Source organism: Hypomesus transpacificus, unplaced genomic scaffold (assembly GCF_021917145.1).
Source record: "Hypomesus transpacificus isolate Combined female unplaced genomic scaffold, fHypTra1 scaffold_251, whole genome shotgun sequence".
NCBI classification, from domain to species: Eukaryota; Metazoa; Chordata; class Actinopteri; order Osmeriformes; family Osmeridae; genus Hypomesus; species Hypomesus transpacificus.
The window spans coordinates 81,194-108,906 of NW_025813779.1; the positions used below are offsets into that span (position 1 = coordinate 81,194).

Below are 27,713 nucleotides of genomic sequence, written 5' to 3' on the forward strand. Positions count from 1 at the left end.
GGACTGTCGGCGGAGCCAGGGGCGGACCGCCTCTCTGGCGTCCTGGAGGACCGACGTCACTGTTTGTGCTGCTATTCTGGGGAAGATGGCGGAGGCTGCGGCTGTACCCCCGCATCGGTTCTTCTGTCACTGTTGTAAGGGAGAAGTAAATCCCAAGCTCCCGGTAAGACATCGTGTTCAATCCATCCTCTTTCCTTCAGACCATTTTCTTGGGATTCTCAATTGACAGTTGACACGAAAAGCCTTTATTTTGCTGCTACGGAGTGCTTGATCGCATAAAGATAGCTAGGCTACAGTAGAGCTAGCTACATAGCTACAAGCTACGGTAGAGCAAGCTACATAGCGTAGCTAACCTATCTAGCTAGCTAGCACTAGCAACCAATGTCAGCTAGCTTGCTACGTTTGGTTGATGTTTATGTTTTGTCGCTTTGACAGTTACTAACGTTAGATTGACCGACATTATTTCTCGCAATTTTTTCTAAACATCTGTCTGTTTGACAAAATATTCCACTGAATCTAATCTTATATCAGAAAAGTTATACCTAGTACGGGGTTGTTTTGTTTCGATGTGTAACAACAATGCTAGCTGTCTAGCTAAACCAGTCGGTTCTCTGCTCTTAGCAATGGTATGGGATATCTTTTATGGCTGTCCGACGGTGTCCTCATCATAGTTAATGCCTTAATTAAACTGAAAGTGAAATATAGATCGCTCAACACATCAACGTACAAACAGTTATTTATATATTTTTCACTGCGTTCACAAGATACTCGATGTCCGTGGATTAGGCCTTTTTATTTATTTGTCTCGCATGTTTCTACTGTCAGTCGTTGTGTCAGTATGCCACTTAGTACTGGACGGTAATCCTCCGACGTCCCGTCCTACTATTGAGGCTAAATCATAATGCTGGTCTCAGTCTGTCTATGCTGAGGCTTGTCTTTGCTATGCCCAGTGACCGCACGCACCCCTGTTTAGCCTTCGGCGTACATCTACACAGCATCTGCAAGGAGTAAGTCCCTGTGCAGAATCCCTTTGCATCCCTTTTAGAAGCAGGATTTACGGCAGCTACCTACATAAGTGTAAGGCCGACATGACAGTGCATCCAGATGTAGCGTTAATGTCTCCTGGGAAACTAACGGCGGTTGGTTGGACTCTCCACTCAACTCTTCTGGACTTTTTGAAGGTTACCACTTCTCATATATGACTGCCTAGCTCTGCCCTCATAGGCAAGCTTGTATTTCCTTATTCTTCACCCTGCTGTTGACCCTCCCAAACAGGCTGTCAAACCTTCCTGTTAAGGACTCTGCGAGCTTTAGATATCAGGGACAAGTTGCAATCTGTGAAAACCCTTTAGTTCGGCTACACCACAAAAACAAGAACCTTTCTAATGCAGTAGCAGTCAGGGGAGATTGTTGCAGACTCTGCGGTTTCCAGGATATGTGGGTCAGACACTGTCAACACTTGCAATGTCATACTGGCTGTGGTGTCATTACTGGCTGTGATGTCATACTGGCTGTTATGTTCATTTCATTCATTTACATTTAGTCCTTTAGCAGACGCTCTTATCCAGAGCGACTTACAGTAAGTACAAGGACATTCTCCTGTGGCATCCCATTGGCAGTGAGAGCCAGTTGAATTAAGCGAGGGTCTCCTTTATCTCTTAGTTGTCTGTGTTTGTGACAGTTGGCATAGGTTGTGTGCGTGTGTGTGTGCGTGTGCGTGTGTGTGTGTGTGTGTGTGTGCGTGTGTGTGTGCCTAATCTCCCCTTTTTGATGTATTTTCAGGAGTACATTTGTCCGAGATGTGAGTCCGGGTTCATCGAGGAAGTAACAGATGATTCCAGGTTAGATTTCAGTTTTTACGACTAACATCATGCAACATCACGTAACAGTATGTAGCACAGTGTAACATCACGTAACAGCATGTAGCACAGTGTAACATCATATAACAGCATGTAGCCCAGTGTAACATCAGGTAACAGCATGTAGCACAGTGTAACATCAGGTAACAGCATGTAGCACAGTGTAACATCAGGTAACAGCATGTAGCACAGTGTAACATCAGGTAACAGCATGTAGCACAGTGTAACATCACGTAACGCGGGGGGTTGAGGTAAGGTAAGACTATGGGAGTGTGTTGTTGTGTGTGTGTGTTGATGGGAGCTCTAATCCCATTGGATGGACGTGCTTGTCTCTAACGCTGCGTCTCTTGTCCCCTGTGTTGCCCTCAGTCTCCTAGAGGGCGGCGCTAACGGGATAGATGACACTGCCACGCAGTTCGCAGAGGTACAAAATGCACTGCAGGCTCAGAGGGGGGGGGGGGAGAGGGAGGGGCAAGGAGGGTTGTTGGGTTGCTATGGAGACATACTAGGGGGTGACTGTAACTGTACTTTGTTTTTGCTTTGTCTCACCCCCCCCCCCCCCCCCCCCCATCTCTCTCCCACACTGTGTCCTTCCCTCTCCTCCCACCTCCGCTTGGACAACTCCCTCCATTCCTTCCTTCCTTCCCTCCCCCCTCCTCCCTCCCCCCCAGCTGTGGCACCTGCTGTTTGTGGAGCGACCTTATGCAGCAGACGGGGACAGTCCAGACTCAGAACCCCGGGTCCCGGGGGGGGGCGGGGTCGGGCCCCTGGGAGGACTAGGGGGCTTGGGGGGTTTGGGTGGCCTGGGAGGGCTAGGCGGGCTGGGGGGGCTGGGAGGGGGCCCCATTGGGGGGTCGGTGCCAGCAGGGTTGGGGGGGCCCCTGGGGGGTCCGTTGGGAGCAGGGGAGCACTGGAGTCCGGGGCGCCCCCCTCGCCTGCACAGCCAGAGGAGGTACAGGTCCAGGGCAAGCAACAGACCAGACCGCTCGCCTGCTGTGGAGGGGTGAGTGTCTCCCTCTCTCTCCCCCCCTTCTCTCTCCCTCTCTCTCCCCTTCTCTCTCCATCTCTCTCCCTCTCTTCCCCCTTCTCTGTCAATATCTCTCCCCTTCTCTCTCCATCTCTCTCCCTCTCTTCCCCCTTCTCTGTCAATATCTCTCCATCTCTCTCCCTCTCTTCCCCCTTCTCTCTCCCCTTCTCTCCCTCTCCCTGTCTCTCTCTCTCTCTCTATCACCCCCCCAAGCACTCCTTTACCTTAACACCTCCCACATCATCTATGGTCTGATTGTCACAGCTAGTCTTATGTGTGTGTGTGTGTGTTCTCCAGGATTGTACAACAGTTTCTGGCTGGTTTGTTTGCTAACTCTGGAGTTCCTGGCTCTCCTCCTCTGTCATGGTGAGAAGTGCCACTGTGCTGCTCTGTGGTCACGTGCTTGTATTGATTTATAGATTATAGACAGATAATAGACAGGAGGATATTTGACCTTTTATATTGATGTTTTGACTGAACCACTTTGAAAATATCCAATATTTTCAGCAAAAAAAGGTTTGAGGATTCAGAAACATATAAAAACCCAAGAAGTGTGTAAATCGTAGAAGAAATATTTTTTAAGGGGGCAGTGAATGGATCTTTGACACTCAAAACTGGAAATATCTTGACTAAGTGGTCTCAGACTTCTGGACCTGAACGTGTGTGTGTGTGTGTGTGTGTCAGGACAGGGATGTTGCACTCTAACCCAGGAGACTATGCATGGGGACAGGGAGGGCTGGATGCTGTCATAACACAGGTAAGTGGTACACACACACACACACAGTTTGACCATATCTAACTTTCATGTATCTAATGTGTGTGTGTAGTTATTAGGCCAGTTTGAGAACACGGGCCCTCCCCCAGCAGAGAAGGAGAAGATCTCCTCTCTCCCCACAGTACACGTCTCTCAGGAACAAGCAGGTGGGCGTCTCTTCCCACTCCTCCTATCCTCCCTCTATCACCACTCCTCCTCTCCTCCCTCTATCACCTCTCCTCCCTCTCCTCCCTCTATCACCTCTCCTCCCCTGCCTCCCTCTCCTCCCTCTATCATCTCTCCTCCCCTGCCTCCCTCTCCTCCCTCTATCATCTCTCCTCCCTCTCCTATCTCTCCTCCCTCTATCATCTCTCCTCCCCTGCCTCCCTCTCCTCCCTCTATCATCTCTCCTCCCTCTCCTATCTCTCCTCCCTCTATCATCTCTCCTCCCCTGCCTCCCTCTCCTCCCTCTATCATCTCTCCTCCCTCTCCTATCTCTCCTCCCTCTATCATCTCTCCTCCCCTGCCTCCCTCTCCTCCCTCTCCTCACCTTCCATTCTCATTATTATTACAAATTATTATTATCTGTGTTAGCTTGACTGTGGTTTCTGCAGTGCAGTTGATAGCTGACTCATTGGGGTAAATGAGGACTCTCTCTCTCTCTCTCTCTGTGTAATACTGTTTCTCTGGCCCAGGGCCCCATAGCTGTTGTCTTCCCTTCTGGTGTCATTAGCAGGGAGCTGCCTGTTGCTCTTAAAGCCTCAACGAGCCACTCAGGAATTTAGCACGACACACTCGCTGCTGTCATGTTGAGTCTACTGGGAGGAAAACCTTTTCAAAGCCCATTTGGATATTTCCTCCCTCAAGTCATGATCATGCTCACTTAAAAAGCCCAGGATCACTTCGACAAAAGCTGTAGTTATTTGTTTATCAGTAACTAACCTTGATGTCTCTCTCTCTCCTATGTCTCTCTCCTGCCTCACTCTCTGTTCATCCATCCCCCCCCTCTCCTCTCTCCCCATCTCTCTCTCTCTCCTCTTTCTGTCCCTCTCTCTGTCTCTGTCTCTCTCTCCCCCCATCTCTCTCCTCTCTCTCCCCATCCCTCTCTCCTCTCTTTCCCCATCTCTCTCTCTCTCTCTCTCTCTCTCTCTCTCTGTGTATCTCTCTCTGTAGACTGCAGTATGGAGTGTCCGGTGTGTAAGGAAGACTTTGCGGTGGGGGAGCCGGTCAGACAGCTTCCCTGTAACCACTTCTTCCACTCAGACTGTATAGTGCCCTGGCTTGAGATGGTGAGGGGAGGGGGCAGGGGGGCTGGAGATGGGGAGGGGGCTGGAGATGGGGAGGGGGCAGAGGGGCTGGAGATGGGGAGGGGGCAGAGGGGCTGGAGATGGTGAGGGGGCAGGGGGGCTGGAGATGGGGAGGGGAGGGGGGTTGGAGATGGGGAGGGGGCAGGGGGGTTGGAGATGGGGAGGGGGCAGGGGGCTGGGGCAGGGGGGTTGGAGATGGGGAGGGGGTAGGGGGGCTGGAGATGGGGAGGGGAGGGGGCAGGGGGGCTGGAGATGGGGAGGGGGCAGAGGGGCTGGAGATGGGGAAGGTGGGGGGGAAGCTGGGTGGGACATTGGGGGTGAAGTTTGAATCATGATAATGTTGTAAATAGTCATAACACTCACATAAGGATCTTCTCAAGTAGTTACAACAGTATGATAGTAATAATGTGTAAAGATACTGCAGGCCTGCATGCATTGGTGTCTTTCTCCTCAGCTTGACACCTTGTTCCTCCTCTCTCTCTTTTTCTCTCTGTCTCTCTCTCTCTCTCTCTCTCTCTCTCTCTCTCCCTCTCTCCCTCTCTCTCCCTCTCTCTCTGTCTCCCTCTCTCTCCCTCCAGCATGACACATGTCCTGTCTGTAGGAAGGGTCTGAATGGAGAGGACAGCAGTAGCCTGCCCCCCCCAGAGTCCCCCTCCCTCTCCACGGATCCACGCACACAGGAGAGATGGTCCTTCTGAGACACACCTCTCCGCCCCCCAGCCCCCCCCTGCTCCTCGGCCCTCAAACCAAGACGGTCATCCTTCCATCCTTCTCTGTTTGAACCATCTCCAGTCTTAGGACGATCATCTCAACTTCACCTTGCCTACTAACCCGTCTGTCTCTATCCATGTACACACACACACAAAGCAATAGCTCTTCTGTGGCATCATGGCAAAGCAGCCCACCGTTCCTGTCAGACCCACCTCTTTTTGGTTTTCTCTTATTCCCTCTCCTCCATCCTTCTTGAAATGCACTGCTGTAAAATACTGTTGTTTGGAATCCCAGGTGATGTTTCAAGCCTGGAAGCCTTGTCTCTTTCACCCCGCTCTGGTGATGTTTCAAGCCTGGAAGCCTTGTCTCTTTCACCCCGCTCTGGTGATGTTTCAAGCCTGGAAGCCTTGTCTCTTTCACCCCGCTCTGGCCTCTTCCTCTCCAGGGCTCTGTTGTCCTCGCACGCCCTTGGCCCTCTGGAAACTTCTGTACTTGGCTGGACCATCCCCCATCTTCACCCCAAACTGAATACATGAAGTGTTCAAACTGCTGAGCACAAAAGGGGCTTGAGGTAAAACTGAAATTCACCCCAATTTACCTTCTTCCTCTGGACGCAAGGACCTTGGAAGGAACCAAGGCTTCAGATTTGGAACCCAGCCCCCCCCTCCCCCTCCACTCTGTCATTCCTCCATTCTGGTGTATATATTACAAACAGATTGCCTCCTTCTGTCATTTTATTATTCTGTTGATGAGTTTGTCTTTTGTTTCACATTTCTATCACTCTATTTTTTTAATGTAAATAATTTTAGTCCAGCAACTTCTGGTTTGAATTGGAAAATATGGAAAAATGGGGAATTATTGGAAGAAAAAACTACAACTTTGAGAATGGAGAAACAAATGTGAATTAGGATATTATTCTGGATATTAAAGTCTATGTATATTATTATATATATGAAAATGTGTATGACGTATTAATAAATTTAAAAAGAAAGGAATAAACCCAAAAGTTCAGGGTGTTGTCAAAACACAATTTATTCAGGATTAAAAGGAAGTCCCATTCATGCACTGTGCATCATTCATAAACTGGAATTCAAGCAAAAGTTTTGAAATGTATCTAATTTGAAAAAGATCAGTTAAGGTACTTCGTAGGGGCGGGAATCTTTTGGTATCTCATGATTCGATTCTTGGGGTCACGATTCGATAAAAAAAAAATCGATTCACAGTTTTTCAAAGATAAAAAAATTTATAAAAATGTGAATCGTTTTTTCCCCCCACCCCTAGTATTTCAAAGCACGTTTCTGTTGCATCGTAATGTTTCTTGCATCACCACAGGCCAGAGAGAAACATCACAGTTTATTTCAACCTTCAAAGAGGTTGAGATCAGTGCAGATAATCACAGCAGTCAACTTGATTACAATCTTTGGCTTTGGTTCTTTAATCACACACCGTTGGGTTGGATGGTAGAGAAGTTTGCCCGTACGGACCATCATCCCTCAGTGTTCAGATCTACACAGTCATTTTAGTCGTGTCACACAAATACTGATAAGCGCTAATGTGTGGGACCTGTTAAGAATGTCTTACGAGGTGGTTGGTTCATGCTGATTTGGTTGGACAATGACCTGGATTATACAGTTCCAGTAGCAGGCTTGTTCAGTGTAGAGTCCAGGTGTGTGTGTGTGTGTGTGTGTCAGTGTGTGTGTCAGTGTGTGTGTGTCAGTGTGTGTGTCAGTGTGTGTGTGTGTCAGTGTGTGTGTGCGTCAGTGCGTGTTCCAGGCCAGTGTGAGCAGAGAATGGGCATGGGAGGAGGAGGAGATGAAGCCAACAGCAGGATGCCACACCTCAAAATTCACATCTGACGACGACCTGCAAAACCAACAAACACACAAACTCAGATTGATAAACATGAATTATCCCCATTCATAAAGAACTGCCCACCTCTTCCCACCTGTTCAGAATGGTGAGCACCACTGAACCATCGGGTCTGAGGAAGGCGGAGCTTTCCAGAGCTGTTTCCTGACTGGAGGACACGCCCACTCTCTGAGAACCCTCCAACAGGAACTTGCTGTTGGGACAGAGGGCCGTGAATCAGGTTAAACTGAACAGAAACTTGAGAAGAACTTGCGTCTCTTGACCTATCGACCATGGCAAGCTTGGTGTCCGGCCCAGACCAGCAGGGGGTACCTGAAGTGGGCCAGACCAGGGGGTACCTGAAATGGGCCAGACCAGCAGGGGGTACCTGAAGTGGGCCAGACCAGCAGGGGGTACCTGAAGTGGCCCAGACCAGCAGGGGGTACCTGAAGTGGGCCAGACCAGCAGGGGGTACCTGAAGTGGCCCAGACCAGGGGGTACCTGAAGTGGGCCAGACCAGCAGGGGGTACCTGAAGTGGGCCAGACCAGCAGGGGGTACCTGAAGTGGGCCAGGCTGTAGAAGGTAGGCTGCTTGTAGAAGACATCTTGTTTGGGGTCCACGATGATGGGGCTGTCCACAAAGTTCTTGACCCAGTTGGGGCCCCCGCCAGGGTCCAGAGCCAGGTTCCAGTCGGTCCAACCCACAACCCCGTGGTTCAGATCCTGCAGTGAGACAGACAGGGGGGCGTGGAGTTACGAGGCAACGTGCCATATCTCCTTTAACTAATCCTTCTAATCGTTACAGAGAGTGAACGTTCACATGCAAAATGAATGAAGGAAACATGAGGAATCCGGTTGCATTTGAGGGACGAAAATAAAGTAGAGAATGAAGGCGTCAGTATGACCTCTGACCTCTATGATATCATGGGCGTACTGCTCGGCCCTGTCCCAGCTGCCCAGCTTCACGCCCCGGTCCAGGGGGCTCCAGCCTGCGCACGCCTCCGTTCCAAACAGGTAGTACTCGGGGTACAGGTGGTGGGTGGTGCCCAGGCTGAGCTCTGCTGGCACAAGGCCGTCCAGGTACCAGTGAACACCCACACCGTGGATGTAGCGTGCCGCACGCACGTCACTCAACACCTGCACACAACACACAGTGCATCTATCAACCAGCTCTCCTCACATACACTATGTCTCTCTTTCTCTCTCAATGTCTCTCTCTCTCAATGTCTCTCTCTCTATGTCTCTCTCTCTATGTCTCTCTCTCAATGTCTCTCTCTCAATGTCTCTCTCTCCCTCTCTCTCAATGTCTCTCTCTCTCTCTGTTTCTCTCTATGTCTCTCTCAATGTCTATGTCTCTCTCTCTCTCAATGTCTCTCTCAATGTCTCTCTCAATGTCTCTCTCTCTGTGTCTATGTCTGTCTCTCTGTCTCTCTCTCTATGTCTCTCTCTATGTCTCTCTCTATGTCTCTATGTCTGTCTCTCTATGTCTCTCTCTCTATGTCTCTCTCTCTATGTCTGTCTCTCTATGTCTCTCTCTCTATGTCTCTCTCTATGTCTCTCTCTATGTCTCTCTCTATGTCTCTCTATGTCTCTATGTCTGTCTCTATGTCTCTCTCTCTATGTCTCTATGTGTTTCTCTCTATGTCTTACTCTCTCTCTATGTCTGTCTCTCTCACTCTCTGTCTCTCTCTCTATGTCTCTCTCACTCTCTCTCTATGTCTCTCTATGTCTCTCTCTCTCTCTCACCACTTTGGCCCAGTGTGGCAGCAGCAGCCTGTTGTCGTCCAGAATGAGCAGGTGTGTTTGGGGGTATGGTGATGCGTGCAGGGCGGGGCCCAGGTCCAAGCCAACCCAGTCCCTCTGCTCCTCCGCTGTGAAGCCCATCGCCTGGAAACTGCAGCAGGACAAACACTCCTCAAAGACATGTATTGGTAGCTATCATTCGCTTGCATCTATTATGATGTTGTTGAATAACTGACGTGCAGCTACACTAGTGCCTCTGGTAGACATGGCATAACACCTGTACTATCTGTGAGACTGGGGGGTGAGGCTGGTGCGGTGAGGTGAGGCTGGGGGGGTGAGGCTGGTGGGGTGAGGTGAGGCTGGTGGGTGAGGCTGGGGGGTGAGGTGAGGCTGGTGGGTGAGGTGAGGCTGGTGGGGTGAGGTAAGGCTGGGGGGGTGAGGCTGGTGCGGTGAGGTGAGGCAGGGGGGGTGAGGCTGGTGGGGTGAGGTGAGGCTGGGGGGGTGAGGCTGGTGGGGTGAGGCTGGGGGGTGAGGTGAGGCTGGTGGGTGAGGTGAGGCTGGGGGGGTGAGGCTGGTGGGGTGAGGTGAGGCTGGGGGGGGTGAGGCTGGGGGGTGAGGTGAGGCTGGTGGGTGAGGTGAGGCTGGGGGGGTGAGGTGAGGCTGGTGGGGTGAGGCTGGTGGGGTGAGGCTGGGGGGTGAGGTGAGGCTGGGGGGTGAGGTGAGGCTGGGGGGGTGAGGCTGGTGGGGTGAGGTGAGGCTGGGGGGTGAGGTGAGGCGGGTGAGGTGAGGTGAGGCTGGTGGGGTGAGGCTGGTGGGGTGAGGTGAGGCTGGGGGGTGAGGTGAGGCTGGGGGGGGGGGGGGGGGGGGGGGGGGGGGGGGGGGGGGGGGGTGAGAGGAACCTGTAGTTGGTCATGAGTCCAGCAGAGGGTTCGTTCCCAGTGGTCATGGCCCAGAAGGTCAGGTTGTGTCTGGCGTACTCCTCCAGAAACCTGAGAGAGACATGATCAGTCTGGACCAACACGAGTCTGTGTTTAGGATGTTTACAAGTGTGTTTACCTGATGTAATACTGAGCCCAGGTCTGTGTTTAGGATGTTTAGAAGTGTGTTTACCTGATGTAATACTGAGCCCAGGTCTGTGTTTAGGATGTTTAGAAGTGTGTTTACCTGATTTAATACTGAGCTTAGGTCTGTGTTTAGGATTTTTAGAAGTGTGATTACCTGATGTAATACTGAGCCCAGGTCTTGTGCTCCTTCCCCCCAGGCTGGCCCTTCAGAGAGCCTTTCCCAGTGAGCGCACCATTGGTCTTCAGCCAGGCGGGGGCGCTCCAGGCACTGGCCAGCAGAGACAGAGGGCGGGGGGACATGGCCTGGGCGCGCTGCAGCAGGGGGATCTGGGAGGGAGGGAACGAGCTTTCATGGGAGAGGTGTCCTGATGACATGTCTAACTGTGATTTAAATCAATACGATGAGCAGAGAGGGAGAGAGACAGAGAGAGAGAGAGGGAGAGAGAGAGAGAGAGAGAGAGAGAGAGAGAGAGGGAGAGAGAGAGGGGGAGGGAGAGAGAGAGGGAGAGAGGGGGAGAGAGAGGGAGAGAGAGGGAGAGAGCTCATACCTTCATGTTGATGTCTTCTGCAGCAAGGGTGAAGTTCTCCAGGCTGTAGTCTCCAGGCGTGTCTGCGTAGGTGTACAGACGGGTGGAGAAGTCACAGCTGGCCATGGGAACACGGACCACGCTGTAGCCTACACCTGCAGGGGGAACACAGGCATCAGCTGTCATCCCAGGACTGCAGGGGGAACACAGGCATCAGCTGTCATCCCAGGACTGCAGGGGGAACACAGGCCTGCAGGAACTGCTGTGCTGGGCATCTCCCCCCCGTCTCCTCCGTCTGAAGACTCACCCTCGGGGGAGAAGTACTGCCGCAGGAGCTGCTCCTGTCCTCCTGGAGAGAGAGCCAGGATGTTCAGGGCCGCTGCGTCCGTCATCGAGCCACCGAAGCCTCGGATCCGCTGGTATTTCTGGTAGGGAACGATAGTCAGCCTGAGAGCTGAGAGCGTCCAGTGGAAGAACACACACAGGGGCGTTAGCTCCAGTTATCTACAGACAGACCACTGACACGGCTGATATTAGTAAAACATGGTTAGTATCTTTTCTCTCTCACAAATTTGGGGGACTTTTTTTGGGGTCTCCTCTGAGGGTTTAGGTTGGTTATGAGTGCTAAATGGTAGGCGACTGTGAAGCTCTTTTGTGACATTGCACGCAAAAGAGCTACACACGTGACACCTGATTTGATCACTCTGGAAAAAAGCATCAGGTAAATAAATATATAAAACAATGTGGGTGCCACTGGTTCTGTCCTCCTCCTCTTGGTGCACCTGCTAGGGTCCAGCGCCTCACCTGTCCCAGAGCTGTTGGCAAGGACCCGGCCCTGCCCCCTCTCCAGCCTGCTGCCAGCCTTACTGCTCAGGTAGGAGGCGAACTGACCCAACCCAGGCAAGCTGCATGGCCCAGCACTATCACAGTGGGTTGAGTTACACTCACAAACCACGGAGCCATGGCCAAAGTCACGGGCCACGCACTCGTCGCTAGCTAGAGAAAACATACACACAAACGCCATAGATTAAATGATAAAACTACTATATTTCTAAGCTATCGTACAGAGTCTTAACTTTGCACAACAACAAGAATGTATGGATGATAGCGACCTTACCATTGGAGAGTGTGGCTATTCCTGTGAGCAGGACTAAATGTAAGAGACCAGCTGCTGGTGATGGCAAAGCCATCATGTATCTGCTGGGAGAGGAAGGTATCTCATGGGGCCTAATTATGCAGTTAATAAATGACCATCTTAGAGACAATGCTCGAAATCTGCAATACACTCAGTTAATATGGGCACAGGTGCTGCGTTCATTTCGCTGACACAGACTTTATGGGAGACACACAATCGGTTACCTCAGCACCGCCACAGAGCTTCGATGCTAAACATTTTAAACAATTCGTCTTACTCAAATTCCGGTCTTCGTCATGTCACTTCAGATTCTTATTTATAAAGTTTTCGATGCATATCCCAACGGACACTTTCTACTGCAGTTTCCGGGTTTCCAAAAGTTGTGGCTGTAGGACAGCGCGGTCATATGACTGAAGCTGGCTGCCTACGTCATGCAATGTGTCCCACCAACCGCCAGATGTCTCAATTTGTCAAGGAGCACAACATTTATTTTTCATAATTCATTTATTGAGTTTAAATAACTAATCTGTGTCTAACTTACTAGAATACAGCATGGTGAATATAGCCTGACGTTGTCATACTCATAATTCTAGTCAGAATATGAGTCTGATAACTCATAACGTCAACGTCACACTTGACAGAATCGTGAGCGTGAGTTTGCCTTCAGAATAAGCATAGAGGCAGAGAATGTCTAATAAAGGGTTAGAAGGTTCCTTCTTAACATTATTATTTTTTATATCAACGGTGCTTGCCTTTTTGGCCTGTTAGTCGTTTATTATCTTTTTTCAGCTGCATTATTTGCATTTATTCGTGGTTTGATGAACAGTGTTTGTCTTGGGACTTTTATTTTGACTTATTTTATTGAAATCAACCGGAAACGAGCTTTCAATGGGCTGGCTACATGTGAGGCTGACGGCTGTTTTCAAGTAGTGGTGAACCTAAGTGTTGGGCTGTTACACGTTTTAACATCTTCAGAGATACTACACAGGCTTTGCGAATGGTCCATTTGATAAGGTTTGTGGGACGCATGGAGTACAACTGTATTAACTTTGCTGAGCTAGCTGTAGCTGAGCTATGTGTTGAGATCCACTATTTCGTGTGCTACGTAGCTAATTTGCTAGCAGGTAAACTTGTATGTCTGACGCGTTTTCCGGCTGTTAAGTCTGGCGTATTTGTCTTATCTGCTCGTGCAGATGACGGCTCAGGAAGTTCGTTTGTGCGGGCTGCTGCTGCAGGAGCACTTCGGTGAGGTGGTGGAGAAGGTGGGCACGAAGCTGCTTAGAGGCGGGACACAGAACCTACGGGCCATCGCTAATGAGACGGGCACCCCTCTGGACCTGGTAACACACACACACTCTCTGTCTCTCTCGCCATCTCTATGTCTCACGCACACATTTATAAACACTCCATGTTAAGAGTTAGTAGTCACAGAGAGGACTGTAGCTACCCCTCTAGACGCGGCCTGTCTGTTTGTCTTAAGGTGAAGAAGTCTCTGTGCGTGCTCATGCAGCACGGAGCCTGTGAGTTCAGCTGCGGCCGCAGAGGACCCGGCAGCCCGGTGGAGTACCGCAGCGGCTGCGATCGAATCCTCAGGATCCTGCGGTACCCCCGCTACATCTACACGGCCAAGACCCTCTACGGTGACACGGGAGAGCTGGTCATCGAGGAGGTTCTACAGAGGGGTCACATGACCATGAGCTCCACCGTCAGGACCGTGGCAGACCGCCTCACTCACAACATGGAAGGTCAGTTAGTTTCCACGACTACGAACGTGTGTGTGTGACGAGTCAGAGATGGATAAGAGTTTGTGGTTCTGGATCAGTGTGTGTCTCTATGACAGCCTTTCTCAACCCTGGTCCTCAGGGACCACCTTGTCATGTTTTAGACGCTCCCCTGCTCCAACACACCTGACCCAAGAAAAGGGGTGTTGCCAAACTTCTTCTGGTGTTGATAACAACCCATTCATTTGAACCAGGTGTGTTGGAGCAGGGAAACATCTAGAACATGCAGGACTGGGGTCCCTGAGGACCAGGGTGGAGAAAGCGAAAGCCTATGAGATGTTTTCAAGCCTCTTCTTCTCTTCTCGTCCCTGTAGAGGGTCGCAGTATGGAGTACGGGGAGGTGGTGAATGTCTTCTCTAAACTGGTGGAGACGCATTTCCTGCAGCGCTGCCCTCCAGTGGCCAACCCAAGAACTGCTGCCCCTGTTACCCCAGCAACCCCCGCCACGCCTGCCTCTGCCTCTGTTCCTGCTGCCTCTGCCTCACCAGAAAGCTTCCCTGAATGTTACAAACTGCCAGGCATCACAATTACAGGTAGAAACTTGATCACACGGTGTCCCATCTCATGCTGTTAGTGTTTGTTTATCACTCGTGCGGGGGTCAGATGGCTGAGTGGTTAGGGAATTGGGCTACCAATCAGAAGGTTGCCGGTTTGATTGCAAGTAGTTCACCCTACTTGCATCAGGGGAATGTCCCTGTACTTTAATGTAAGTAGTGAAAGAAGTGTGAATCCTCGCTAGTGTTTTGGTTCCTCACACGCTGGGTTTGTTCTGGGTCAGGTTGTGGAAAGCGGCGTCGCTCCAGTGAAGACGGAGAGGAACAGAGGGCAGGGAAGAAGGCCAAGCTGGACCCAGACGTGAGTGTCTCTGACCCCCCCTGTAACACCATCCTCTAACCACCCTGAGGTACTCTGCACTCTTGACTCGTGATCTTGTTTCCGTCGCTCCAGTCGAAGACGTACGGCGATGAAGGGATCTACTGGCAGGTGAACTTTGAAAGGTTCCACCTTCACTTCAGAGACCAGGCCATCATCAGTGCTGTAGCCAGCAAGCTGGACCAAGTCAGTGTCACAGACAGACATACGTTAAATACGTGGAACTTGACTTGATAGCAGAAATACAGTATTTGATTTTCTTGTTAACCCTTTCCTCCCCCCCCCCCCCCCCTCCCAGACCAGCAGTGAGATAGTGAGGACCATTCTGCGGATGAGCGAAGTCACGACCACGCCCAGCGCCGCCCACACACAGCCCCTCTCAGCCAATGAGATCTTCCGCACCCTCCCACCCAACTACAGCATCAGTCGCCCCATCCTGGACCAGTACCTGTCTCTGATGGTGGACGACCCTGTAAGCATACACCCACAGCCTGCCTGCCTGCCAGTAAAGAGATCCTTTCTCTCCTCTTCCTCACTGGTTTTCCCACTAATCTAATCATTTCCTCAGATGGAGTTTGTGGGAAGGTCAGGCGACAGTGGAGGAGGAATGTACGTCGTCAGTATCCTTCTACTTTGATGACCCGTGTCTCACACACAATCTACAGTCTATACTGCACACAGTCTATACTGCACACAGTCTATAGTACACACAGTCTATAGTACACAGTCTATACTGCACACGGTCTATAGTACACAGTCTATATTATACACAGTCTATAGTACACAGTCTATAGTAGGCAGTCAATACTATACAGTCTATACTACACACAGTCTATACTACACACAGTCTATAGTACACACTCTATAGTACACAGTCTATACTACACACAGTCTATACTACACACAGTCTATACTGCACACAGTCTATACTACACACACCCATACAGTGTGGTACGGAGGAATCAAACCGCAACACAGGAAAGGAGGTGGTTTCTTGACTTCAGTGTGTCAGATCTTCACAGAGCGCTGACCAACTTGGCCAGGGCCACATTGGAGTCTGTAGTCCAGGAGAGGTGAGGAAGAGGAGGCGGAGGAAGAGGAGGGCCGTGTATTTAACCTGTATTTTACCTGCAGCTATTTGACCTTTGCCTACACAGACCTTTGACTGGGTCTTTGTTTGACTGGTTCTGTTCCTCAGGTTTGGCTCCCGATCAGCACGGATATTCAGGCTGTTGCTAAGGAAACGCCACTTGGAACAGAAGCAGGTGGAAGATTTTGCCATGATCCCAGCGAAGGAGGCCAAAGACATGCTCTACACCCTGCTGTCTGAGAACCTAGTCCAGCTACAGGTGATACACACGCACACGCACACACACACACACACAGACACACACACACACACACAGACTGAACAACAAGCCCTCTGCTCTTACCCTGCTCACCTCTTGATTTACTGTTCCTCAGGAAATCCCAAAGACCCCTGACCACGCCCCCTCTCGTACCTTCTACCTGTACACTGTGAACCAGCTGTCTGCCGCCAGGCTGCTGCTGCAGCACTGCTACAAGGTACGCAGGGAGATGCTCTGCTCCTTAGTGTGCACTAGATATTTATAAGCACCTGGGATGAGGGAACTCATTTCTGTATTACACTCTCTCCCTCCCTCTCTCTCTCTCTCTCTCTCTCTCTCTCTCTCTCTCTCTCTCTCTCTCTCTCTCTCTCTCTCTCTCTCTCTCTCTCTCTCTCTCTCTCTCTCTCTCTCTCTCTCCTCTCCCTCTCCCCCCCTCTCTCTCTCTCTCTTTTACGTGACGATGGAACTGCTTGTTCCTGTTTCTCTCAGACCGTGGCCAATCTAATCGAGAGACGCCTGTTCGAGACCAAGGAGAACAAGTAAGTGACCTCGCGTCCCCAGCTGCTGTCTGACTGTAAGAGGTCCCACCCATCCGAGAGCTCTGTGTGTTGATTGGCTGGGTGTTTGATTGACAGGCGTCTCCTGGAGAAGTCCCAGCGTATCGAGGCCATCCTGGCGTCCCTGCAGGCCAGCGGGGCGGAGCCAGAGCAGCTGACGGAGGTGGAGGAGATGATCACCTCTGCTGAGAGGCAGCAGCTTGAGGCTCTACGACACCACATCAACAAGTACTGCAGCCGTTACCGTGACAGCCAGCCACACCAGCCCGCTTACAGGATCTCTGTCCAGAGCTCTGTTCTCACTGGCTTCCGTCCTGTCTCTCTCTCCTGTTTCTCTCTCCTGTCTCTCTCTCTCTCTCCTGTCTCTCTCTCTCTCCTGTTTCTCTCTCTCTCCTGTCTCTCTCTCTCTCCTGTCTCTCTCTCCTGTGTCTCTCTCTCTCTCTCTCTCCTGTCTCTCTCTCCTGTCTCTCTCTCCCCTGTGTGTGTCTCTCTCTCCTGTCTTTCTCCTCCCTTTAGGTTGGACTCAACAGAGAACCAGGTGGATGAGACCATCTTTCTACTAGAATCTTATATCAGCTCCACTGCCACTCGCTGAGGAGCAGAGGAGAGCAGAGGTAGACGAAGTAGGCGATCTTTGTCTCCTCGCTCTCTGGACAGTGTTCAGTACTTTAAGTATTTAGTCACAACCTTTATGTTCAGGAGTGTTTGCTTGGGTGAGTGTATTTTAGTTTATCAAATTGTATGTCTGAATTTTGAAGTAGCCTGGAAAATCTGGTTGTAATAAAATATTTTGAAGTGTAGTTTGGTGTAGTTCTTGTTTTGGGCAATTTCATCAATTCAAGGTTGAATATAAAACCACAAAATCTGGCCCAAAATATATTTATTTTATTTTGACAAATTCAAAACGGTAAGACAAGTGAGAAATCAATGGGTTGAAATGTAAAACCATGATCTTTTCTGGATATTAAATAGACGTAATGTGGTTTGATACACTTTGCATTTCTTTGAAATACACAAAAAGAAAATCCTATTTACATGACCATTAGTGCCCCCAGCCCTGAAGGAGCAGGTGCATAGTGCATTTCCATTGGACTGGACCTGTGAGGGCAGTGTTCCCTGTGTCCAGGAGGGGGGTGCAGTGTGCAGGCTTTAGTCCCAGCCCAGCCCCATGGCTGAGGTCCTGTGTCTCTGTGCCTTGGGCTCCAGCTTCCCTGGTTGTCACGGTGAGTATGTGCATCAGCCGCAGCCCCGGTTTAGTCCTCGTGCTTCTCATCCTCATCCCCCCTCTGTTTTCGGGTGAAGAACCCAAGCTGGAAGAAGGAGGGGAGGGAGGGAGGACTGTAAGAACCAGGTGTTGACCGTTATCAAGTACTCATTAGACCCTTGAGCTGTCACACGTACCTTCCATAGGATGAAAATGATGAGGGCCAATAAAAGCAGGCCTCCGATGATGCTACCAATCAGGATCCAGAGAGAGATGGGGATGGCCCGCCCCTTCAGCACCTCCAAAACAGTCTGGCCGATGAAGGGAGAGAAAGAGGACAGGATCGCTTGACAGTGTATCTACAGACTGACATCTGCTCTGAGAACTTCAGAGTACGCTGCAGTGTGTCAGTTTGGATGTTGTGTGTTCAGAGTAGGCTGCAGTGTGTCAGTCTGGATGTTGTGTGTTCAGAGTAGGCTGCAGTGTGTCAGTCTGGATGTTGTGTGTTCAGAGTAGGCTGCAGTGTGTCAGTCTGGATGTTGTGTGTTCAGAGTAGGCTGCAGTGTGTCAGTCTGGATGTTGTGTGTTCAGAGTAAACTGCATTGTGTCAGGCTGGATGTTGTGTGTTCAGAGTACGCTGCAGTGTCTGTAAGTCTGGATGTTGTGTGTTCAGAGTAGGCTACAGTGTCTCTCAGGCTGGATGTTGTGTGTTCAGAGTACGCTGCAGTGTGTCAGGCTGGATGTTGTGTGTTCAGAGTAGGCTGCAGTGTCTTTAAGTCTGGATGTTGTGTGTTCTCTCACCTCCCTCCAGAGGGCGCTGCTGCCCAGAGTCACCAGGTTAGACTCCTTAGCAGCCAGGCGATATGTGCTCACTATCTTCACCGCCTTAAACTTAGCCTGGGGAAAGAAGCCATATGACATGACACCATGGGGTAAGCTGTGTGTGTGTGTGTGCGTGGGTGTGTGTGTGTGCGTATGTGTGTGTGTGTGTGGCTCACCTGTCTGAAGAAGTGGTCATGCACTCTCCTGCTGATGCGGATCAGGGCTGTCTGACCCCGGAGGAGCTGCTGAACCTGACACACCACCTCGACACACCTGGACCTGCTGCAGTTCTACACACACACACACACACACACACACACACACACACACACACACATACAGAGGAAAGAAATTCAGGCTGCTTAGCTACTCACTCACCAAGTGTGTGTGTGTGTGTGTGTGGTGGTCTCACCAGCATGTCGTTGTGCTGCATGTCTTCAGTGTGTGTGTGTGTGTGTGGTGGCCTCACCAGCATGTCGTTGTGCTGCATGTCTTCAGTGTGTGTGTGTGTGTGTGTGTGTGTGTGTGGTGGTCTCACCAGCATGTCGTTGTGCTGCATGTCTTCAGTGTGTGTGTGTGTGTGTGGTGGCCTCACCAGCATGTCGTTGTGCTGCATGTCTTCAGTGTGTGTGTGTGTGTGTGTGTGTGGTGGTCTCACCAGCATGTCGTTGTGCTGCATGTCTTCAGTGTGTGTGTGTGTGTGTGGTGGCCTCACCAGCATGTCGTTGTGCTGCATGTCTTCAGTGTGTGTGTGTGTGTGTGTGTGTGGTGGTCTCACCAGCATGTCGTTGTGCTGCATGTCTTCAGGGTGGAGCAGTCTCACGTCTTTCTGTCTGGCCTTCAGCCGAGCCACATCTCCCTCCACACTGCAGTTCACCCCTGAGGACTAGCACAGCACCAGACACATCACACTGAGCACTGCTCAAACACACACACACTGAGCACTGCTCAAACACACACACACTGAGCACTGAGCACTGCTCACACACACACACACACACTGAGCACTGCTCACACACACACACACACACACACACACTTGACAGAAGTGCTTGTCACTCTCACGTTGTAGGAGAAGACGTCTGTGACGGTCATGAAGACTCTGTCTCCTGCTGCCACAGACGGCAGGCGTAACCTCAGCTCCAGGTCCCTCACTGAGTAGCAGCCCAGGTTCTGCAGCTGAACACACACACACACACACATTAACACACTCACAGAGTAGACACACACACACACACGTTAACACACTCATAGAGCAGACACACACACAAACACATTAACACACTCATAGAGTAGACACACACACACGTTAACACACTCATAGAGTAGACACACACACATTAACACACTCATAGAGTAGACACACACATTAACACAATCTGGTTTTATTATTCTAAAGACTAGCTGTTCCGTGTGTGTGTGTAACATTACCCGGAAGTGTGTTTGGAACTCAGGCCCGATAGCTTCTGACATGGTCCTGGTGGGGTGCACCTCGTAGCGGTTTAGATTAGAGTCACTACAGACAGAGAGACAGGCAGACAGACAGAGAGACAGGCAGGCAGAGAGAGAGACAGGCAGACAGACAGAGACAGGCAGGCAGGCAGACAGACAGACAGACAGACAGACAGACAGACAGACAGACAGACAGACAGACAGAAAGACAGGCAGACAGAGAGACAGGCAGAGAGACAGGCAGATAAACAAACAGGTAGACAGAGAGAGAGATAGACAAAGAGACAGGCAGACAGAGACGGGCAGACGGAGAGACAGATGGAGAGACAGACAGGCAGACAGAGAGACAGACAGGCAGACGGAGAGACAGACAGGCAGACGGAGAGACAGACAGGCAGACAGAGAGACAGACAAAGAGACAGGTAGACAGAGACAGGCAGACAGAGAGACAGACAGGCAGGCAGACAGAGAGACAGACAGGCAGATAGAGAGACAGGCAGACAGAGAGACAGGCAAATAATCATCATAAACACATTAAAACAATCTGAACTCCATGTCTTATGAGGGACTAGTTACAGAGCAGCTCAGGATAGTGGCTGTGGGTACTTTTAGACCTACCTGCTGATAAAGAGGTCTGGTTCATACTGAACGATGGTCTGGAGCTGAACATTGTTGTCTCCTAGAGTAGCCTCTCCCTCTACGCTGTCACTACACACACACACGCGCACACACACACACGTTGAGGGATAACCACTGCTGTGTGAGCCCTGAGCGAGTCAGGGTTTGTGTTCAGATAAACAGCCTGAGGTGATGGTGAAGGGTCATCCTCCAGACTAGAGACAGGACCACAGGCGTTACCTGGCAACAAGCAGCTTCATCTGTACTTTACTCAGCAGGGCCGTGCAGCTGAACTCAAACTCCAACATGAAGTTCACCTGCAGAGAGACAGAGATGTGGGGGTTTAGACAGAGACAGGGGAGTGAGTCTCCACATGATGGCAGGATGTGGAGCACCAGAGGAGGAGGACCGGAGGAGGAGGACCGGGGTAGGAGGACCTGGGGAGGACCAGGGGAGGAGGACCAGGGGAGGAGGACCGGGGGAGGAGGACCAGGGGAGGAGGACCTGGGGAGGAGGACCGGGGGAGGAGGACCTGAGGAGGACCTGGGGAGGAGGACCTGGGGAGGAGGACCGGGGGAGGGGGACCTGAGGACCTGGGGAGGAGGACCGGGGGAGGAGGACCGGGGGAGGAGGACCGGGGGAGGAGGACCTGAGGACCGGGGGAGGAGGACCAGGGGAGGAGGACCGGGGGAGGAGGACCGGGGGAGGAGGACCGGGGGAGGAGGACCGGGGGAGGGGGACCGGGGGAGGAGGACCTGAGGACCGGGGGAGGAGGACCGGGGGAGGAGGACCGGGGGAGGAGGACCGGGGGAGGGGGACCGGGGGAGGAGGACCTGAGGACCGGGGGAGGAGGACCTGGGGAGGGGGACCGGGGGAAGAGGTGTGCACACCTTGGACTGGGAGCGGAACACGGGGTAGCTGACGTTGCAGGAGTGACTGTTGGAGCTGAGAGCTGTACACTCGATCTTAAACTGGCTGTCCTCCTTAAAGAGAGAGACACAGAGAGAGAGACACAGTTGGTTTGGTAAGCCTGTGTTTGGGTGTGTTGGTGTGTGTGTGTCTGGATGTGTGGATGTGTGTGTGTGGTACCCGGATGCTGAGGCTGGAGAAGTGCAGGTTGCGTGAGTACTGCAGCGTGAGGCTGGTGTTGTAGGCGTTCTCCAGACGGTTCTGCAGCTGGACCTCCACTGACAGGCGTCGCCGGGGGCTACGGATCACGTACGGCATTTGTCTGGAGAGAACAGCCATGTTCACACACTGACAACTCCCCCTCAACACACCAGGCTGAGGTGGCCATCTGGTCAGGCAGTAGTGTCAGAAAGGGTGAAGTGTTTGTTTATAATTTCTCTGTGTGTGTGAGAGAGAGAGATACATAGAGAGGGAGGGAGGGAGGGGCGGGGCGGGCGGTTGTCCTCTTGTACCGTGTTCCAGAGATGTCCATATGCGCTTGCAGCACCAGGTCAGTCACACACACGTCATCTTCACCACAGTCTTTAAAGAACGGGATCTGAGAGGAGAGGTGGAGCGTGAGAGAGACAGGCAGACAGACAGACAGACAGACAGACAGGCAGGTAGACAGGCAGGCAGACAGGCAGCGCTACTCACAGATTTCTTGACAGTGGTTGGCCAACCCTCATCCAACACAGGGCCGCTTTCTGTGTTGTTGATCTTGAACCGCAGGGAGAAGCTGATTGGACGGATGTAGTCTGCCGTGTCCTGTATGAGACAACGGTGGGTAGAGGTCAGAGGTGAGCGGTGGGTAGAGGTCAGAGGTGAACGGTGGGTAGAGGTCAGAGGTGAGCCCTGTGATACAAACCTGGCTGTGTGTGTGTGTGTGTTTAAGACTCACATAGACATGGAAGGGCAGGGTGTAGCAGACACTTCTCCCCGTGTAAACTATGACCCCCAGCTGGGTTTGTCTCTGGGAGCTGTCGTCAAACAAGGCTCGCGCTGACAACTTCCTGTCATCCAGCATGGCCGACACCCACAGCTCTGGGGAGGGGTGGGGGGGGACGTAAGAATTGATGTCATCAATGAGCGTCTTTCCGTTATCACACCTCACACAGATGATGACAGGATGAGGGAGAGAGGGGTTTGAAGAGGATGACAGGATGAAAGAGAGAGGGGTTTGAAGAGGATGACAGGATGAGGGAGAGAGGGGTTTGAAGAGGATGACAGGATGAAAGAGAGAGGGGTTTGAAGAGGATGACAGGATGAGGGAGAGAGGGGTTTGAAGAGGATGACAGGATGAAAGAGAGAGGGGTTTGAAGAGGATGACAGGATGAGGGAGAGAGGGGTTTGAAGAGGATGACAGGATGAGGGAGAGAGGGGTTTGAAGAGGATGACAGGATGAGGGAGAGAGGGGTTTGAAGAGGATGACAGGATGAGGGAGAGTGTTTCACCGAAGCTGTTGCTGTGTGTTCCAGGGGAGCGTGAGAGTGCCAGGAAGCAGGCGGTGGCGTTGAGGCAGGCAGAGTCCCGGCCGCCGCGCTGGCAGGTCTTCTGGATCACGTTGATGGAGTGTGGCTGGAAGGACAGGCTCACGTTCACCTGCACGATGCTGCGAGAGCTGGACACCACAGGTGTGTGAGTGGGGGTAGGACGCAAAGCGGATTAGAATAAATAAATACAAAGTTGCGGAAAGTTGTAAAAAGTTTTGAAACCGGACAATAAGTTTGAAAATAGGTGTTTGTCTCTCTCAGACGTGTACCTGAGCAGCACAGCGCTGCCCTGTGCCCCCACAGACAGGTCCAGCAGCTCATCACCATCCAGGTCCAGGCAGGCACTCAGGCTGAGGCCGAAATAACGCAGAGAGGGAGACAGGGACAAGCCAGCAATACGCTGAGGAGGGAGAGAGAGACAGGGACAGGGAGGAGAGAGAGACAGGGAGAGGGAGAGGGAGAGAGACAGGGAGAGGGAGGAGAGAGAGACAGGGAGAGGGAGGAGAGAGGGAGGAGAGAGAGACAGGGAGAGGGAGGAGAGAGGAGAGAGAGACAGGGAGAGGGAGGAGAGAGGGAGGAGAGAGAGACAGGGAGAGGGAGGAGAGAGAGACAGGGACAGGGAGGAGAGAGGAGAGAGACAGGGAGAGGGAGGAGAGAGAGACAGGGAGAGGGAGGAGAGAGAGACAGGGAGAGGGAGGAGAGAGAGACAGGGAGAGGGAGAGGGAGAGGGAGAGGGAGGAGAGAGAGACAGGGAGAGAGAAAGGAGGGGGGGAGGGAGAAGAGGGAGGGAGGGGGAGGGAGGGAGGGAGGGAGGGAGAGGAAAAGAGAGAGTCATCCGTCCATCAGGCTGTATAAACTCTTCCACTGCAGACCAAGTCTACCTTCAGGTACAAACAAAGGAACCTGAACCTTATTTATGTCCAAATGTTTAGAATCCTGTTGTTATAGTGAGGCTTTGGTGACGGCCTACCTGTGTGTAGGTGGGGGTGATGTAGATGCCCTGCCCGTGGTACACGTATATCGCCCCCGTGTGGTCGTCCTCCAGCGGCGCGCCCACCAGCAGGTCGGTGAAGCCGTCCTGGTTGAGGTCGTGGGCAGCGGCCAGAGCGTAGCCAAACCTGGCGTCCTGAACCCTGCCCTCTGCCTGGAGGGTGCCGTTAGGAACAAACTCCTCCCCCTGAGAGAGAGAGGAGGGGGGGGAGAGAGGGGAGGGGAACAGGGGGGAAAGATGGAGGGGGAGAACAGGGGGGAGAACAGCGGGGAGAGATGGAGGGGGGGAGAGAACAGGGGGGAGAGAACAGGGGGGAGAGAACGAGAACAGAGAGGGTGGAAGGAGGATGAATATTCAGGATGTGATGTGTCCTTGGTTGTGTTGTGTTGTGTGTTGTACTGGTGTGTGTTGTGTTGTGTTGTTGTGCTGGTGTGTGCTGTTGTGCTGGTGTGTGTTGTGCTGGTGTGTTGTGCTGGCGTGTGTTGTGTTGTGTTGTTGTGCTGGTGTGTTGTGCTGGCGTGTGTTGTGTTGTGTTGTTGTGCTGGTGTGTTGTGCTGGCGTGTGTTGTGTTGTGTTGTTGTGCTGGTGTGTGTTGTGTTGTGCTGGTGTGCTAGTGTGTGCTGTTGTGCTGGTGTGTTGTGCTGGTGTGTTGTGCTGGTGTGTTGTGCTGGTGTGTGTTGTGCTGGTGTGTGTTGTGTTGTGCTGTTGTGCTGTTGTGTTGTGCTGGTGTGTGTTGTGTTGTGCTGTTGTGCTGTTGTGTTGTGCTGGTGTGTGTTGTGTTGTGCTGTTGTGCTGTTGTGTTGTGCTGGTGTGTGTTGTGTTGTGCTGTTGTGCTGTTGTGTTGTGCTGGTGTGTGTTGTGCTGGTGTGTTGTGCTGGTGTGTTGTTGTGTTGTGCTGGTGTGTGTTGTGTTGTGCTGTTGTGCTGGTGTGTTGTGCTGGTGTGTGTTGTGTTGTGCTGTTGTGCTGTTGTGTTGTGCTGGTGTGTGTTGTGCTGGTGTGTTGTGCTGGTGTGTTGTTGTGTTGTGCTGGTGTGTGTTGTGTTGTGCTGTTGTGCTGGTGTGTTGTTGTGTTGTGCTGGTGTGTGTTGTGTTGTGCTGTTGTGCTGGTGTGTGTTGTGTTGTGCTGGTGTGTGTTGTGTTGTGCTGTTGTGCTGGTGTGTGTTGTGTTGTGCTGGTGTGTGTTGTGTTGTGCTGTTGTGCTGGTGTGTGTTGTGTTGTGCTGGTGTGTGTTGTGTTGTGCTGTTGTGCTGGTGTGTGTTGTGTTGTGCTGGTGTGTGTTGTGTTGTGCTGTTGTGCTGGTGTGTGTTGTGTTGTGCTGGCGTGTGTTGTGTTGTGCTGTTGTGCTGGTGTGTGTTGTGCTGGCGTGTGTTGTGTTGTGCTGTTGTGCTGGTGTGTGTTGTGCTGGTGTGTGTTGTGTTGTGCTGTTGTGCTGGCGTGTGTTGTGTTGTGCTGTTGTGCTGGTGTGTGTTGTGCTGGCGTGTGTTGTGTTGTGCTGTTGTGCTGGTGTGTGTTGTGCTGGCGTGTGTTGTGTTGTGCTGTTGTGCTGGCGTGTGTTGTGTTGTGCTGTTGTGCTGGTGTGTGTTGTGTTGTGCTGTTGTGCTGGTGTGTGTTGTGTTGTGCTGGCGTGTGTTGTGTTGTGCTGTTGTGCTGGTGTGTGTTGTGTTGTGCTGGCGTGTGTTGTGTTGTGCTGTTGTGCTGGTGTGTGTTGTGCTGGCGTGTGTTGTGTTGTGCTGTTGTGCTGGTGTGTGTTGTGCTGGCGTGTGTTGTGTTGTGCTGTTGTGCTGGTGTGTGTTGTGCTGGCGTGTGTTGTGTTGTGCTGTTGTGCTGGTGTGTGTTGTGCTGGCGTGTGTTGTGTTGTGCTGTTGTGCTGGTCTGTGTTGTGCTGGCGTGTGTTGTGTTGTGCTGTTGTGCTGGTGTGTGTTGTGCTGGTGTGTGTTGTGTTGTGCTGGTGTGTGTTGTGTTGTGCTGTTGTGCTGTTGTGTTGTGCTGGTGTGTGTTGTGTTGTGCTGTTGTGCTGTTGTGTTGTGCTGGTGTGTGTTGTGTTGTGCTGTTGTGCTGGTGTGTGTTGTGTTGTGCTGGCGTGTGTTGTGTTGTGCTGTTGTGCTGGTGTGTGTTGTGTTGTGCTGGCGTGTGTTGTGTTGTGCTGTTGTGCTGGTGTGTGTTGTGCTGGCGTGTGTTGTGTTGTGCTGTTGTGCTGGTGTGTGTTGTGCTGGCGTGTGTTGTGTTGTGCTGTTGTGCTGGTGTGTGTTGTGCTGGCGTGTGTTGTGTTGTGCTGTTGTGCTGGTGTGTGTTGTGCTGGCGTGTGTTGTGTTGTGCTGTTGTGCTGGTGTGTGTTGTGCTGGCGTGTGTTGTGTTGTGCTGTTGTGCTGGTGTGTGTTGTGCTGTTGTGCTGTTGTGTTGTGCTGGTGTGTTGTTGTGTTGTTGTGTTGTGCTGGCGTGTGTTGTGTTGTGCTGTTGTGCTGGTGTGTGTTGTGCTGGCGTGTGTTGTGTTGTGCTGTTGTGCTGGTGTGTGTTGTGCTGGCGTGTGTTGTGTTGTGCTGTTGTGCTGTTGTGTTGTGCTGGCGTGTTGTGCTGGTGTGTGTTGTGTTGTGCTGTTGTGCTGGTGTGTGTTGTGCTGGCGTGTGTTGTGTTGTGCTGTTGTGCTGGTGTGTGTTGTGCTGGCGTGTGTTGTGTTGTTGTGCTGGTGTGTGTTGTGCTGGTGTGTGTTGTGTTGTGCTGTTGTGCTGGTGTGTGTTGTGCTGGTGTGTGTGTTGTGCTGGCGTGTGTTGTGTTGTTGTGTTGTCTGAGTGTGCGTACTGTGTTCAGGGTGTACATGTAGACTCTTCCGGCCTCTCGGCTCCTCACTCCCAGGAACATGGGTGCTGCCACCAGCAGCACATCTGTGATGCCATCCTGGTCCACGTCCACCCCACACACCTCACTGCCAAAATAGGACCCTATCTGCACACACACACACACACACACACACATGCATTACTGGGTTTGTACGGGATGACTGGTATAAAACCCTCTCAGGTCACCAATCTGAAATCTTTCAGAAACATTTCAGTTTCCAACCAGTATGTGGTGACCTTGATCTGATTTCTCCAGTTGTTCTAGAACAGGGGTGTCGAATCCTGGTCCTCAGGACCCCCTGTCCTGCATGTGTTAGATGTTTCCCTGCTCCAAGGCTGATAACAATCATTCATTTGAATCAGGTGTGCTGGAGCAGGGACACACCAGGGTTCGACACCCCTGTTCTAGAGGATTCAGGTAGGTGCAGCACCTGCGTGCTGTAGTGAGGTCCCAGTAAGGGGCAGGTGTAGTGAGGTCCCAGTGTGGGACAGGTGTAGTGAGGTCCCAGTGTGGGACAGGTGTAGTGAGGTCCCAGTGTGGGACAGGTGGAGTGAGGTCCCAGTGTGGGAAAGGTGTAGTGAGGTCCCACTGGGGGACAGGTGTAGTGAGGTCCCACTGGGGGACAGGTGTAGTGAGGTCCCACTGGGGGACAGGTGGAGTGAGGTCCCAGTGTGGGACAGGTGTAGTGAGGTCCCACTGGGGGACAGGTGTAGTGAGGTCCCAGTGGGGGACAGGTGGAGTGAGGTCCCAGTGAGGGACAGGTGGAGTCGGTCCCAGTGAGGGACAGGTGTAGTGAGGTCCCAGTGTGGGACAAG

At 52.0% G+C, this 27,713-nt stretch overlaps 4 protein-coding genes across 4 annotated transcripts; 2 read left to right on the forward strand and 2 right to left on the reverse strand.

Annotated features, from left to right (window-relative positions):
- The first annotated feature begins 35 nt into the window (after positions 1-35).
- Positions 36-6,653, forward strand: rnf115a (ring finger protein 115a). The gene is made up of 9 exons (XM_047014472.1): positions 36-163; positions 1,783-1,841; positions 2,229-2,283; positions 2,531-2,862; positions 3,184-3,252; positions 3,571-3,643; positions 3,714-3,807; positions 4,814-4,929; positions 5,526-6,653. The coding sequence occupies exons 1-9, from the start codon at positions 86-88 to the stop codon at positions 5,643-5,645; spliced, it is 996 nt and encodes a 331-aa protein (XP_046870428.1). The 5' UTR covers positions 36-85; the 3' UTR covers positions 5,646-6,653.
- Positions 6,654-6,665: 12 nt separating this feature from the next.
- Positions 6,666-12,531, reverse strand: gba (glucosidase, beta, acid). Its single transcript, XM_047014468.1, has 11 exons — positions 11,958-12,531; positions 11,645-11,836; positions 11,148-11,294; positions 10,862-10,995; positions 10,468-10,640; positions 10,149-10,238; positions 9,253-9,400; positions 8,419-8,643; positions 8,066-8,229; positions 7,604-7,720; positions 6,666-7,521 (listed from the first exon to the last, which is right to left on the reverse strand). Exons 1-11 carry the CDS (start codon positions 12,031-12,033, stop codon positions 7,416-7,418), a joined length of 1,572 nt encoding a protein of 523 aa, XP_046870424.1. The 5' UTR covers positions 12,034-12,531; the 3' UTR covers positions 6,666-7,415.
- Positions 12,532-12,863: 332 nt separating this feature from the next.
- On the forward strand, positions 12,864-17,335 carry polr3c (polymerase (RNA) III (DNA directed) polypeptide C). The gene is made up of 14 exons (XM_047014467.1): positions 12,864-12,989; positions 13,169-13,315; positions 13,456-13,720; positions 14,071-14,289; positions 14,535-14,611; positions 14,705-14,815; positions 14,928-15,101; positions 15,198-15,249; positions 15,642-15,702; positions 15,828-15,978; positions 16,094-16,195; positions 16,468-16,517; positions 16,614-16,763; positions 17,052-17,335. The coding sequence occupies exons 2-14, from the start codon at positions 13,169-13,171 to the stop codon at positions 17,128-17,130; spliced, it is 1,638 nt and encodes a 545-aa protein (XP_046870423.1). The 5' UTR covers positions 12,864-12,989; the 3' UTR covers positions 17,131-17,335.
- Positions 17,336-17,397: 62 nt separating this feature from the next.
- On the reverse strand, positions 17,398-27,033 carry itga10 (integrin, alpha 10). Its single transcript, XM_047014481.1, has 18 exons — positions 26,860-27,033; positions 24,043-24,249; positions 23,342-23,472; positions 23,034-23,200; positions 22,481-22,623; positions 22,237-22,347; positions 22,053-22,138; positions 21,721-21,862; positions 21,522-21,614; positions 20,872-20,948; positions 20,632-20,721; positions 19,993-20,077; positions 19,627-19,740; positions 19,340-19,447; positions 18,738-18,851; positions 18,541-18,636; positions 17,937-18,050; positions 17,398-17,845 (listed from the first exon to the last, which is right to left on the reverse strand). The coding sequence occupies exons 1-18, from the start codon at positions 27,031-27,033 to the stop codon at positions 17,789-17,791; spliced, it is 2,109 nt and encodes a 702-aa protein (XP_046870437.1). The 3' UTR covers positions 17,398-17,788.
- Positions 27,034-27,713: the final 680 nt, after the last annotated feature.